This window comes from Leopardus geoffroyi, chromosome B3, assembly GCF_018350155.1.
Source record: "Leopardus geoffroyi isolate Oge1 chromosome B3, O.geoffroyi_Oge1_pat1.0, whole genome shotgun sequence".
Lineage (NCBI taxonomy): Eukaryota > Metazoa > Chordata > Mammalia > Carnivora > Felidae > Leopardus > Leopardus geoffroyi.
In genome coordinates, this window is record NC_059337.1 from 59,162,432 (window position 1) to 59,176,731 (window position 14,300).

General features: G+C 35.9%; 1 protein-coding gene across 3 annotated transcripts in view; it reads right to left on the reverse strand.

The window, feature by feature from the left end:
* CTDSPL2 (CTD small phosphatase like 2) overlaps positions 1–14,300 on the reverse strand; it is an 83,348-nt gene that overhangs the window by 30,685 nt on the left and 38,363 nt on the right. For 2 of the 3 annotated variants that reach the window (XM_045449894.1, XM_045449895.1), the window contains exons 3-4: positions 4,656–4,794; positions 2,936–3,085 (exon numbers count right to left, since the gene is read on the reverse strand). In XM_045449894.1, the coding sequence (XP_045305850.1) occupies positions 2,936–3,085; positions 4,656–4,794 (289 nt within the window). The remainder of the gene's footprint in view (positions 1–2,935; positions 3,086–4,655; positions 4,795–14,300) is intronic. The other variant, XM_045449896.1, reaches the window with a different exon arrangement.

Here is a 14,300-nt window from a genome sequence, read left to right on the forward strand (position 1 = left end):
TTACTTTGTCCAGTCCTTAAATATATTCCAAGATCTTAGTTTACTGAACATTTACTCCATTAGTTTCAAATGATACCTATAAGCTGGTAATATAATAGTCTACTGCTTAAACCCAGGTTTCTAAGCTCCACACAAGAAGGACAAATGGCTACCAGATATTTTTATTTGGTTGTTTCATAGCATCTCAAACTCAGTATGGCCCACCTATCTCCTAGAACCTAACCTCTCTTGAAAAAATAACCTTGTGTCATCTTAATCTCTGGTCTCTTTCACCTCCAATCTGTGCTCAAAATTTGTCTACTCTATATCTCTGATCCTTCTTCTTTTCTCTAATATCATAGTTAAGGCTACATGAAGTCTCATGTGGACTACAAGCCTACTAATTGTTTTCCCCCAACACAACCTTTTTAGAATGTAGCTGACACATTGTGATTTTTAGAAAACAAAAATCTGTTCATATGACTCACCAGTTTAAAACCTTTCAGTCATCCCCCACCAAGGATAAAATTCAAATATCTTACCATGTTAGTTTTGATCTGCCATCTTTGTAACTATCTTAACCATCCTGTGCACTCCTCAAATCCAATGGTCTATCTGTAAGTAACTAATTTCAGTTTCTCAAACACACTATGCCTTTGCTCACGCTGCTCATTCTACCTGGAATACCCTTTTTACCACCTTTCAAGATTCAGCTTTTCTATAAAGACTATTGTGAGATGTCAGAATATAGAACCATTCCATCCTATGAATACCATACTACCCCATACCTCTATCAGTGCACTTACAAAAATTTATTATACCTATTTATAGATCTCTCTTCCTCTTGTAAAAAATTAAGCTCCTTGAGCACAGGGACCATGGATGTGTTAAATATCCTTGAATCTCTAGCAATTAATACAATGGCCAGGACACAGCAGATACTCAAATGAATGACATGAAATCTTCAAATCGCCCCTGCCCCATATTTAAGTATAATTATCCTCTCTCACAGACAAAGAGGCTCAAGAATTTAAAGAACTAGACCAAGGTAACACAGCTAAAGAGGCAGAGCCAGGATGAGGATGAGGAGGAGGAGGAGGAAGATTTGTTGTTGTTGTTGAGAGCAAGGGGCAGAGAGAAGAGAGGGGGAGGGAGAAGGAGAGAGAGAGGTGGGGCTCATGTTTACTGGCTCAAGCTCACCCAAAGTGGAACATGTGCTCACCCAAGCAGGGCCCAAGCTCATGAACTGTCAGATCATGACCTGAACCGAAGTGAGATGCTTAATGACTGAGCCACCCAGGCACCCGGCAGAGCTGAAATTTTAAGACAAGTTTCTCTAATTCCAAAGCCCATTCTTTTCCCACTACACCAGCTATTTCCAAAGTTGGTCTATGGGGCACTAGTTTTACAAGATGTTAACAGATGTTCCACAAAAAAGGGTTCACTGGATCATACATGTCTAGGAAATATGGGGTTAAACAAAGTTAAAGGTAGTTTTTTGTTTTATTTCTACTATAGGACTTCACAGTCCTTTTAAATGTGCTAACATACATTATTTTCATCCCCCAGAGCATCTAGATTTTATAGTGCACTATTCTGCCTTTCAAAAATCGTATTACCATCCAGAAACATATTCAAATTAGAATTTAAATAATCAGGCAACAAGCACTTAATGGCTATTTTCCATGTGCCCCATACTATCAAACAACATGGTGGATGCAAAAATAAAGACAAGATCTCCTGCCCTCACATAAAGACTAAATTATCATTTATGAAATTAACAATTATTCATAAAAAAAAGAACACTAGCTATCTTTTTTTAAAATATGCCAGGGGCACCTAGATGGCTCAGTCAGTTAGGCGTCCAACTTTGGCTCAGGTCATGATCTCATGGTTTGTGAGTTTGAGCCCTGTTGTCAGGTTCTGTGCTGACAGCTCAGAGCCTGGAGCCTGCTTCAGATTCTGTGTCTCCCTCTCTCTGTCCCTCTCACACTCTGTCTCTCTCAAAAATAAATAAACATTAAAAAATTTTTTAAGAAAAACAAAAAACATTGGGGCACCTGGGTGGCGCAGTCGGTTAAGCGTCCGACTTCAGCCAGGTCACGATCTCGCGGTCCGTGAGTTCGAGCCCCGCGTCAGGCTCTGGGCTGATGGCTCAGAGCCTGGAGCCTGTTTCCGATTCTGTGTCTCCCTCTCTCTCTGCCCCTCCCCCGTTCATGCTCTGTCTCTCTCTGTCCCAAAAATAAATAAACGTTGAAAAAAAAAATTTTTTTAAAAGAAAAACAAAAAACAAAAATAAAATGCTGGGGCTGGGAGGGGGGGGGGGCGGGGGGGGGCACCTGGGTGGCTCAGTTGATTAAGTATCTGACTCTTGATCTCAGGGTCGTGAGTTCAAGCCTCTCACATTGCGCTCAGTGCTGGGTGTGGAGCCTAAAAAAAATGCTGGGCAACAATCCAAATTTCTTTTGCAAAGGCATTTCATTTGAATTAGAGTAGTTTTACTAAATATACAAATTAATGACCCCTATGGGGAAAAATCAAGCAAACGAAAAATAAAAATAAAATGTGTTACAAAAAATGACCTACTTTCAGCTCACTTAAATATTCAACAAATTCTACTTTACTGATCTAGAATATTGAAAATGTTTCTGGATTCTCTCCTATATATAGTAAGTATCATAAAAATCATTTTCCTTCCAGCTCAGAGTTTATCATCTAGCTTTTCGGAGAGTGAAAGTGGAGTTCATGCACTTCAACAGAGTTAAACATAACCTAAATGTATTTCAGTCCGTTAAAAAAAAAACAGTCTTTTAGGAGCTGTGTATTTTTAATGAGGCTGAAAACAAACTAAGATGCTCACAAAATACTCCAGTAAAATCAAACAGATCTCTTGAAAAACCAGGAAAACTAATTTTTAAACCCAGATTATGGTTTATGGGTAATAGTTTATACTTACCATTTTTATTTGCTGGTGAAAAAAAGTTGAAGACAGGAGAAAATATGGTCCCCAACAATGTAGTCCTTGGAGGACTGCCAGAGGAAGGATTATCTTCTAATTTTCCATTTTGTTTTACATGTTGATTTGTCACTTCATAACTACCAGCTTCTAAGGCAAAAAAAAAAAAAAAAAAAAAGTTGCAATCTAGAAAACATGACTTTGAGAAATGTGTTTTAAACAATTCATTATGAAAATATTTTTTCCCTTAAAATACTTCATAAAAACTGATGAACATTAATGTTAAGAAAGCTTTACTTAAAAAAAATCCTGAGGTAAATCAAATGATCTTTATAACAAATTTATTTATTTATAATGTTTTATAACTGCTACAAAACACATTTACATCTAGAAGTACATATATAGACTGAAGTTTCTAGTATGTAGACTATAGGCTTCCACAGTGTAACAGAAAATGAAATAAACTCTTTGTAAGTAAAGCAAGTTACAACAAAATGAAATAAACTCTTTGTAAGTAAAGCAAGTTACAACATCAAAAACACAAATGCAAGACTGTGTCTTTATTTACATTTTGGGATGTTGCCTACTTCATAAAACCGACCCTCCAGTCTCTTACTAATGAATAACAGCTAAATAAATAGCGGCAACATATATATACTGAAGCAGAAGACTATGTATAGTATATAGCAAAAATTACTTATGTACATACCGAGGCACCATTTCAGAGTGGTTAAGAAAAACAGGTTTTTTGTCTTTTGTTTTTTTAGATTCTTAATAAAAATTTTTCACGGGTTTTGGAAAATAAACAATAAAAATAAATTCACACAAATGTGTTTTGATTAATCATCCTTGACCTTTCACAACTTTACTTGGTATCTACCCATATTTCTTTCTTTCTTTGCTGCTATAGCTCTTTTCTTTTTCCCTAATAGTTCAAAATTTAGAGATACAATATTGAATTGAGAGGAAAGAGGGAAAGTATTCTTGGTGTTGTGTTTAAAACGCAGCACCCCATGCTCTAAAGTGGTGTTCTTTATACCTTCCTCTGCTTGTCCTTCTTGTTTTTCTCCTTCTTTTGGACTTGGGGAGCTTCTCAGCAATACTATAACAGACTGACCTAGAACAAGATTTATCAACAGCAGCACTACTGACTTGGGGCTGGACAATTCTTCATTATGGGAGGATGCCCTGCGCATTGTAGGATGTTTAGCAGCATCCCTAACCTCCTCCACCTGCTAGATGCAAGTAGCAATCCCACCATAGGTTGTGACAACCAAAAAGGTCTCTAGACATTAACAAACATCCCCTAGGGACAAAACAACCCCTCATTAAGAATCACTGCCCCTGAGTGATCCAAGACCCCTCTGAGCTGAAGTTCCATGATCCAGAAACAAATTCTTTGTACTTATTTCAGTAAATTAAGTCACAATTATTACTGCTTTAAGAAACGAATTTATTAGAGGTCAAAAATGTTGTTCTGTATGCATTTTCATGATAAATAGTATAAAGCCAGTTGTTCTGCCTTTATTTGTCATTTTAATTCATCATAGTATATTTATATGAGGTAATTTTTATTTCATTTCATGCTAATACTTAATACAAAGGAGATTACAAAATAAGGCAAAAATTACACACATTCAATTTTTAAAAACAGAAAAGAAACACGTCAGGTGAAATTTCTGCTTAGACCTAATAGAAGAATATCTAAATATTAACAAACCTCCATTTACTTGACTTTTCCGTCTTACTCGAGATATCTGTTTGTTAGGCTTTTCTCCTGCTCTTGGTGTTGATGTGATCAAATTATTATCTATATCACGTTCAATCCTACTCCGTTTTGAAGGATTTTCTCTCTCTTCCTTAAGATATGAGGAAAAAAACATGCATTGAGCATAGGCATTCTGCCTTACAGGTTACACTTATAAAATATGGTATGTACCCCCCTGTTCACTGCAGCTTAATTTACAATAGCCAACAGAAACAACTTAAGAGTCCATCTATTGATGAATGGATAAAGAATACATGGTGTGTGTATGTATATATACATATATAAATATCAAATTATGTTGTACACTGAAACTAATGTTGTATATCAATTATACCTCAATTTTTTTTTCATTTTAACATTTTATTTATTTTTGAGACAGTGAGAGACAGAGCATGAACAGGGGAGGGTCAGAGAGAGGGAGACACAGAATCTGAAACAGGCTCCAGGCTCTGAGCTGTCAGCACAGAGCCCGACGCGGGGCTTGAACTCACGGACCAAGAGATCATGACCTGAGCCGAAGTCGGCCGCTTAACCGACTGCGCCACCCAGGCGCCCCTCAATCTTTAAAAAAGGTACAATATGTGTAATATATTTTCCTGTTTTCACATGCAGGAGAAACAAAATAGAATTATATAATATCCAAAAGTGGTAAAAAAACAAAGTAAAAATTTGACAATGTTGTGGGGTGCTTATTATTAATGCACTTAAAATACACAAATATAATTACAGCATTCTCAATTCAGATCCTTTCCCCAATGTCCATTACACTGTCTGTGCTATTGAAACACTCAAATTGTAAGATGTGCTCTGAATTTTCAGCAATACTCCCCTACTCTTAGATTTGTCCAAAAGAACAGTGGTTGTTTCCGCAAGCACTCAGGGTAAGAAACAGAACCTCACTGGAATTTGTTGGCATATCACATATTACCAAAATAACAAGGCTTGCCAATGCCACACCCAATGCCAACCTCAATTCTTTAAATGCCCAAATTAACACTAAGGAGTTTACTCCTTAATGAAGCTCTCTATTCATTTCCTCATATGGGGCAAATCTACACCACCAGTGTACATTGTTTTTGCGATATTATTGACTAAAAGAGTATACTCCAAGTAATACCTGGTTTGTCTTCACTTGTACATCTATCTTTCTCATTCGTAAAATTTTTCTAGAGTCATCGACCACATGAGCGATTTTCGTACATTACTGTAATACTGACCTATAATCCCTTGCTGTATTTTTTATTTTTTAGTAATCTTTTTTTTCTTTAATCTTTACTTATTTTTGAGAGAGAGACAGCGTGTGAGCAGAGGAGGAGCAGAGAGAGAGGGAGACACAGAATCAGAAGCAGGATCCAGGCTCCGAGCTGTCAGCACAGAGCCCGATGCAGGGCTTGAACTCATGAACTGTGAGATCATGACCTGAGCCGGAGTCGGACGCTCAACCGACTGAGCCACCCAGGCGCCCCTTATTTTTTAGTAATCTTAATCTCTACACCCAATGTGGGGCTCAAAACCCCAAGATCAAGAATCACATGCTCTACCGACTAAGCTAGCCAGGTGCCCCAATTCCTTGCTGTTTTAATGAGACTACCTGAAACCTTTTGGTAAGGATGAGATTAGAGATTCTTAAACCTATATTAAATATAATTTATATGTATAATCAACATTCTTATTCAACAGGAGTAAGAATTCTCTACTCATACTGAATATTTGTACTTAATGCTTTTATACCACAGTAAATAATATGCTACTAAGCATTTTTTAAAGGTTGAATATTATTTTATTTCTGAAATAAACCTTGGTATTGTAAATAAACACAATTACAATTTCCTATTTGGATGAAAACAGAACAAAGATGCTGTCAAAATATATCAGTCCATATCATACCACATAGAATTTTACTTTTACTCAGTTTTGCTAATTTTAGGTAGCTCCATTACAACAGTATGTCTATTATAGCACAAAATAACACTTCAGTGATCCACAACAAAATTCTTCATATGTTTACTATTTATCATTCCCCTGCATGTTTAAAAGATGAACAGGGAAGCCTCATATCCCAAATATGGGAGCTCCATTGCCAGAAAACAGAACTCTCTTCATAAAGTCCTTCAAGAACAGAAATAACACCACAAAGCCAACAAGACTAAGCTCCAGCATCTTCTTAAAGAAGTCTCTTAGTACATCTGCTATAACATAAATACTTACATTCTGAAAACCCTGCATTCTGCAACACTAAAAATAACAAGGCTTAAGTAAAAAAATCAGTCAATGCCCCGTTAACTCTGTAACCATAGCACCAACAAAAACAATGATTGGGACACCTCCAGAGATAACTTGGACACCCCAGTGAGGCAGCTAACAGCAGCTGAAATGCTACCTCAGGGCTTAATAAAAGGTAATAAAAACAGGAGAAACAAGGGCTTATGGGAGCTGATAGGAGCTTTAAGCCAGTAGGGCAAAGATGGACACAAAAGGAATTGCAAACTGCCACGTGAGAAATGTCTCTGCTAGATCACAGTGTACCTCTCTAGGAGGCAACCCCCCATTGCTAATTATCACTTCTAATTAAAAACTGTGTGTGTGTGTGTGTGTGTGTGTGTGTGTGTGTGTGTCTGTGTGTGGGGCTTTTGTTTCTGTAGCAGCTGAATTGAAAGTTTTTTACTTTCCTGATGAAATATAAAATTCAACTCCCATTACTCAGGATCCCCTTGTCCAGTTCAGGAAAAAATCATGTATAAAGCAATACATCACCCATGTTATAGTGACACTATTCCCCTATTTACCAATAGTCTAAGCTAGCTGATACTGTGGAACTACATGTTTATTGTAGCAGAAGAGACTATACTGTGGTCAATTAAAAATACATATAGTATTTTTGCATACATAAAGTATGTAAATACATACAGAAAGTAAAATATTTTAGCTTACATCTCTAAGGAGGAAGAGGAAGCCATTTTTTTTTAAGTTCATTTATTTTGAGAGAGACAGACACAGTGTGAGTGAGAGAGGGGCAAAGAGAGAGGGAGACAGAGAATCCCAAACGGGCTCCGTAGTGCCAGAGCGGAGCCCAACGCCAGGCTCAAACCCATGAAACCATGAGATCATGACCTGAGCCAACACCAAGAGTCAGATGCTTAACTGACTGAGCCATCCACCAGGAAGGTAGTATTCTTAAATCTCTGAATCCCAAGGGAAACACATAGAACTAAAGAGGCAACAAAAACTCAAGGTCAAAATAACAGCAAAAACAAGGGGACAAGCTATCTTGTCCCCTTAAATTCTAAGCAGAAGAAGACAAACCAACAGCCACCATACCTGAATGCCCACATGCACTAGTGTAGAATAAAGGGATCAACAAGGTATGTGACACACCTGAGAACAAGAGAAGCCCAAAACAGCTAAAAGGTAGGTATTCAATGTAAAGCATGGCAGGTCAATGTTAAGACAGGGGAAAAAGTTGTGCCCAATCTAATAGCAAAGGGGTCCATGGTGAGAATGTAACAACAGCTCCTATGAACTCCTAAAACTGACCAACTAAGGCTCTCTTCTAGAACAGGGCTCCACACTAAGGGGAAACTGCTGGGAATGGAATCAAAATTGAGTAGCAAAGAAACAAAAGAAAAGAAGAAAAGCGAAGTTTCAGATAAACATGAGGTAAGAATAAAGAGACAGGAAAACTCAAAAAGTAACCACTATATTTTTTAACACTACACAAAACTAGTTAGAAAAGATACCCTGTAGGGGTGCATGGGTGGCCCAGTCAGTTAAGTGTCTGAGTCTTGATTTCGGCTCAGGTCATAATCTCACAGTTTGCGGGACCAAGTCCCACGTGAGGCTCCATGCAGACAGAGAAGATCGCGCTTGGGATTCTCTCTTCCTTTCTCTCTGACCCTCCCCTGCTCATGTTCCCTCTTTCAAAAATAAATAAATAAATAAATAAATAAATAAATAAATAAATAAATAAATATTTAATTTAAAAAAAAAAACACATATATTTGTGTGTGTGTGCATATATATATAAAGAATGACATCAGTAAAAGAAGCATTATAGATAAAAATTATAACTTATTTCAAAGCAAAAGACTTACTAAGTAAACGATACGAGACACACATCAAGAGTTAGAAAATTTCAAATCAGAGACAAAATAATTAGAAATAAAAGAAAAAAAATCACACAGTGCAAAAACGATCAACTTTTTCATAAAAGTGAAAATTAAAAACCTGGCATCATCCTCATTATTTTAGTCATGCTGTGCCTATGTTATAGCAGTTCTGAATTTCGGGATAAAAAAAGAGATGGGCCTTGAACATCAGGAGTTTATGCTCTAAGATACAGAAGGATGCTTTATTGTAATATCAGAAATAAAGACTGAACTAGAACAGACATAAAAGTGAGTAAACAACAGATTAGGTCTTTAATTATTTATTTATTTTTTATTTAGTAGGCTCCACACCCAGCATGGAGCCCAACATGGGGCTCAAACTCACGACCCTGAGATCAAGACCTGAGCTAAGATCAGACCCTGAGATCAAGACCTGAGCTGAGATCAAGAGTCAGATGCTTAATCAAGTGGGCTAACCAGGCACCCCTAAATTATGTTTTTTAAAAGAAACAGAAGATAAAATTGGGGGAAAATTTTTAAAGACATCAAAATATTACAAATACTGAAGATAGACAAAGAAGATCCAATAGACAGAAAACAGTAGTCCCTGAAGAAGGAAACCAAATCAAAAGTATAGCAACAGAACAAATAACAGAAAGTTTTCCACAAAGAAAAGATTTTAAATTACATGTTGAAAGATATGTTTAACTAAAACTATCAACCCAGAAAAGCAAACAAAATATATCCTAAACTTCATAGAATTTGAAGGAAAAAAAAAAAAATCCTTTGGAGATCAAAGGAAAATTACTTCATTTATAAAGGTAAAAAATTAGATTATCACCAAACTTCCAACAGCAATGCTTTTATGTCAGAATAAAATGGAATAACATTTAAAATAATCACAAACAGAAAAGACTACCCGAGTATTTTATATGCAGCAAAACTGATTTTCAAGCTTAAAGAGTACTGTTATCAATGTGCAAGAATATTGTTCCCATGAGTACTCTCTGTGCCATCTACCAGAAAATGAGCTTCAGACAACAAAAATGACTACAGACAATGACATAAGAACCGAGGATAAGCATGAAACATAGTGAATGTATGTAGAACCTTTGTAACTAAGATAAATGAGGATTAAAAGATAGTATGGAATGACTATAGGCTCAGAATGTACAGATATAAAACTATAAGAAAACTGATAAGAGATAAAGTTTTTTAATTGCTCACTTTAAAGTCATTCTGAGACAGAAAACAGAATTCTTCGCAGCTGATCTACACAAGAAGTACTAAATGAAATTCTTTAGGCATAAAATAATACCAGATGGGATCCTAAACCTATAGTAAGGAATGAACAAGGCAAATATATGAGGAAATATAAAAGACTTTGTGTTCACTACTACTGTACTTTTACTAGCTATCTTCAAAGGTCATATTTGCTATAATCTCTGTAGCCTCATTATGATCCAGTAAATTATTATATTGAAGTCTTAAAGCTTTTAATAGTGTGTATATATATATGTGTGTATATATACATATATCTACATATATATGTATATGTAGATATATGTATATATATATGGAAACATAGTAAGAGTACTCTGAATATTTTGCTTTGCAGTAATACCAAATTAGGTTTTTAAAATTTTGTCTAGGGGTGCATGGGTGACTCTGTCAGTTAAGTGTCTGACTTTGGCTCAGGTCATGCATGATCTCACGGCTTATAAATTCAAGCCCCACATCGGGCTTCATACTGACTGTGTGGAGCCTGCTTCGGATTTTCTCCCTCTCTATCCTCCCCCACTTGCATTCTCTCTCAAAAAAAATTTTTTTTTTTTTTTGTCTAAAACACTTATTTTGAAATTTACTAAAAATTTACAATAAAATTCATAACTTTATAATTAACAATGAATTTTAAAAAAGGGAGATTAGACAATTTGTGGTTTCACTCCATTATTATACTGACGCGAAGAAGAAACTGACATAGAATTCTCTTGACTCACAAAAGGGGAAAACTACTCTAAAGAATCTGGATCAAACTGCAAATTACAAATAAGAATGTGATAAAGCTATTTTCCTTTAGCTGTATAAATATTATTGTTTCATCATGCCTTATATAATAGAACATACTCAAATAAAGTTATGGTGCCAATTCAGTTCCACTATCATTTGAGAACACTCATTCAACATTTAAAAAAGGAATTTAATATTTTAAATGTACACATCGAGTTTTTAAAAGCCAAAAATCGTTATAACTTTTCAAACTAAAAAAACTGAATCACCGAGGGGTGACTGGGTGGCTCAGTTGGTTAAGTGTTCAACTTCAGCTCAGGCCATGATCTAACAGTTCATGAGTTCAAGCTCTGTGTCAGGCTCTGGGCTGACAGCTCAGAGTCTGGAGACCACTTTGGATTCTGTGTCTCCCTCTCTCTCTCTCTCTGCCCCTCTCCCACTTGTGCTCTTGCTTTCTCTCTCTCAAAAAAAAAAAAAAAAAAAACAAATAACAACAAAAAAACCCCACAAGACAAACAAGAAACTGAACTACCACTGAAATACCTTAAAGAGTAAGTTATACTGCACTGGTTGAAAATGTGCACATATTACTCACTATCTGAGAGACTTATAAACTCTTGCACAGTAGACATTGCTGGAAGCCTGGTGAATAAAAAAGTCAATGAAAGAAACAGGCTCTTTCACTTCCCAGAGATAAAGTAACTCTGAATTAAAGACTTACCTGCAAATACAGGAAATTAGTTAATATCTAGTCTGTAGAATTGTACTTTTGCCTTACAGATATGGCCAGACTTTCTGTTTTGACTATATTTATCTAATATTAGCATCAACTAATTATCAAAGATCTTCTTTACTGTGAATGTGTGGTAATAAACACAAATGGGGAGTCATTTTTTTGTGTCTCAGTTTATCCTGAAATAACATGTTGAACATTTGTGCTGACTGTGCAAAAGCAATGGTAGATATAACTACTGTCACCTTAGCACAAATTAAGGCAATGACACCCAATAGTTACCGTATTATTTACTGCCATGCACTGGCAGAGGGGATAAAGCCAGTTCGACTTAAGAATGTCCCTGCTGAAGCTGTAAGATTAATTTAATCTCAACCCTTAAATATGTGTTAACATCCTGTAGGATGGTAAGTACAATAAAATACTACAGCTGCAAACTTGTGCTTCCACAATTCTCTTGATAAAAAGTATCTGAGTGATTATAAGCTGAATTACACCACTTTTCTGATGGAAAAGTATTTTTACTAGAAGTAGACTTTTTAAAAATTTTTAAATGTTTGTTTATTTTTGAGACAGAGAGATACAGAGAGCACGTGCAAGTGGGAGAGGGGCAGAGAGAGAGGAAGACAGACACAGAATCTGAAACAGGCTCCAGGCTCTGAGCTGTCAGCACAGAGCCAGACATAGGGCTCAAACTCACAAACTGTGAGATCATGACCTGAGCGAAAGTTGGACACTTAACCAACTGAGCCACCCAGGTGCCCCGGTATTTTCTGAAACAAAGTAAGTCTGCCACTTCAAGAAAAACTGACACTTTTTGTTGCCAACAATAAAATTTGAGCTTTCAAGCAAAAATTCGAATTTTAGAAAACTTAGACCCAGCACCATAAGCTTGACAGTTTTCCAGTACTTAAAAACTATCCTGTTGCGATCAATGGGGATGTTCAGAGATGTAATTTTTAAGTACTGAATAATGAAATATATCAGTATATCAAGATTTACATAATTCAGTGAACCAGTATCTTCTAAACAATCAGTGTATAGTGTTACAAAACCATACATACACATTCCAAGTGCAAGACTGACTAACGAAAAATTAATTGCAGTCCTTTCAAATTTCATCTTGGAACAAGATGAAATCATTTGACAAGTTTTGGTATAGTATCAACAGACTATCAAAATTATCTTAAAAAGATAGTAAAGTACTCTTCTGTTTAACAAATACATGCAAATATGGTTTTAAGTGCTTCAATGATAACAAACTACCTTGTATGAAGTCAACATTAAAGAGATTTGCAAAACTGTAAATAATGTTATGCTCCCATTAATTTCCTTTTTGTTTTTAGGAAATACCTAAAAACATATTATTGTATTAACATGTAGTGGATTTATAACTGCAATTAGAAATGAATATTTTCAAAATTCCTCAGTTTTAATATCTAATGAGATATACTGATAAATAGCTCACATAAACAAACGTTCTTTAGAGTTTCCAATAATTTCTAAGAACGTAAAGGAGCCTGAAATCAAAAAGTTTAAGAACACTTGCTCAAAAGAAACTACTAACGGAAATCACAAGAAAAAAGTTAAGAAGTCACCCCCTCCCAATGGGGAAAAAAATCTGAACTGGCAGTTCACAAAAGAAAATCCACATATGGCCAATAAGCACATTCAACTTCATTAATCATCAGGGAAATACAAAATAAAAACACAATGAGATAACCACCCACCCCTGTAGAAAGGCTAAAATTAAAGAGACTGGCAATATCAAATATTGCTAAGGATGTAGGCAACTGGAACAGTCAAACAATGCTGGGTAGAATGGTACAAATACTCTGGAAAACAACTGAACAGCTTCTTAAAAGTTAAAGAGTCTTTCAACAAATGGTGCTAGGACTAACAGATATTAATATGCAAAAGAATATAGGGGCGCCTGGGTGGCGCAGTCGGTTAAGCCTCCGACTTCAGCCAGGTCACGATCTCGCGGTCCGTGAGTTCGAGCCCCGCGTCAGGCTCTGGGCTGATGGCTCAGAGCCTGGAGCCTGTTTCCGATTCTGTGTCTCCCTCTCTCTCTGCCCCTTCCCCGTTCATGCTCTGTCTCTCTCTGTCCCAAAAATAAATAAACGTTGAAAAAAAAATTAAAAAAAAAAAAGAATACAGATGGACTCTTACCTCACACCATCTACAAAAATTAATTCAAAATGGATGAAAGAGTTGAATATAAGAACTAAAACTATAAAATGTATAAGAAAAAAACTCTGAAGCTTGTAAGAAAAAATTTATAACACTTATAAGAAACTTCGGGCCTAAAACTTTATCACCTTGAGTTTGGCAATAGCTTCTTGGACATGACACCAAAAATATAAGCAACAACAACAAAAAATAAATAAATTAGACTTGATTTCATCAAATTTAAAACTTTTGTGCTTCAAAGGGGTCTAAAAGAATGGGAGAAAATGTCTGCAAGTCATTTATGGAACAAGGGACTTGTATCTAAAATATATAAAGAACTCTTACAACTCAATTATAAGAAGACAAACCCAATTTAAAAATGTACAAAGATTTAAAAGATGTTTCTCTGAAGAAGTTACAATGGCCAAGCTCATGAAAAGTGCTCAATGTCACGGGTCATTAGGGAAATGTATCAGAACCACAATGATACCATTTCACTCACTAAGATGGCTATACCTAAAAGAACAATAACAAGTGTTGTTGAGGATGTGGAGAAACTAGAACCTTTAATTTTGT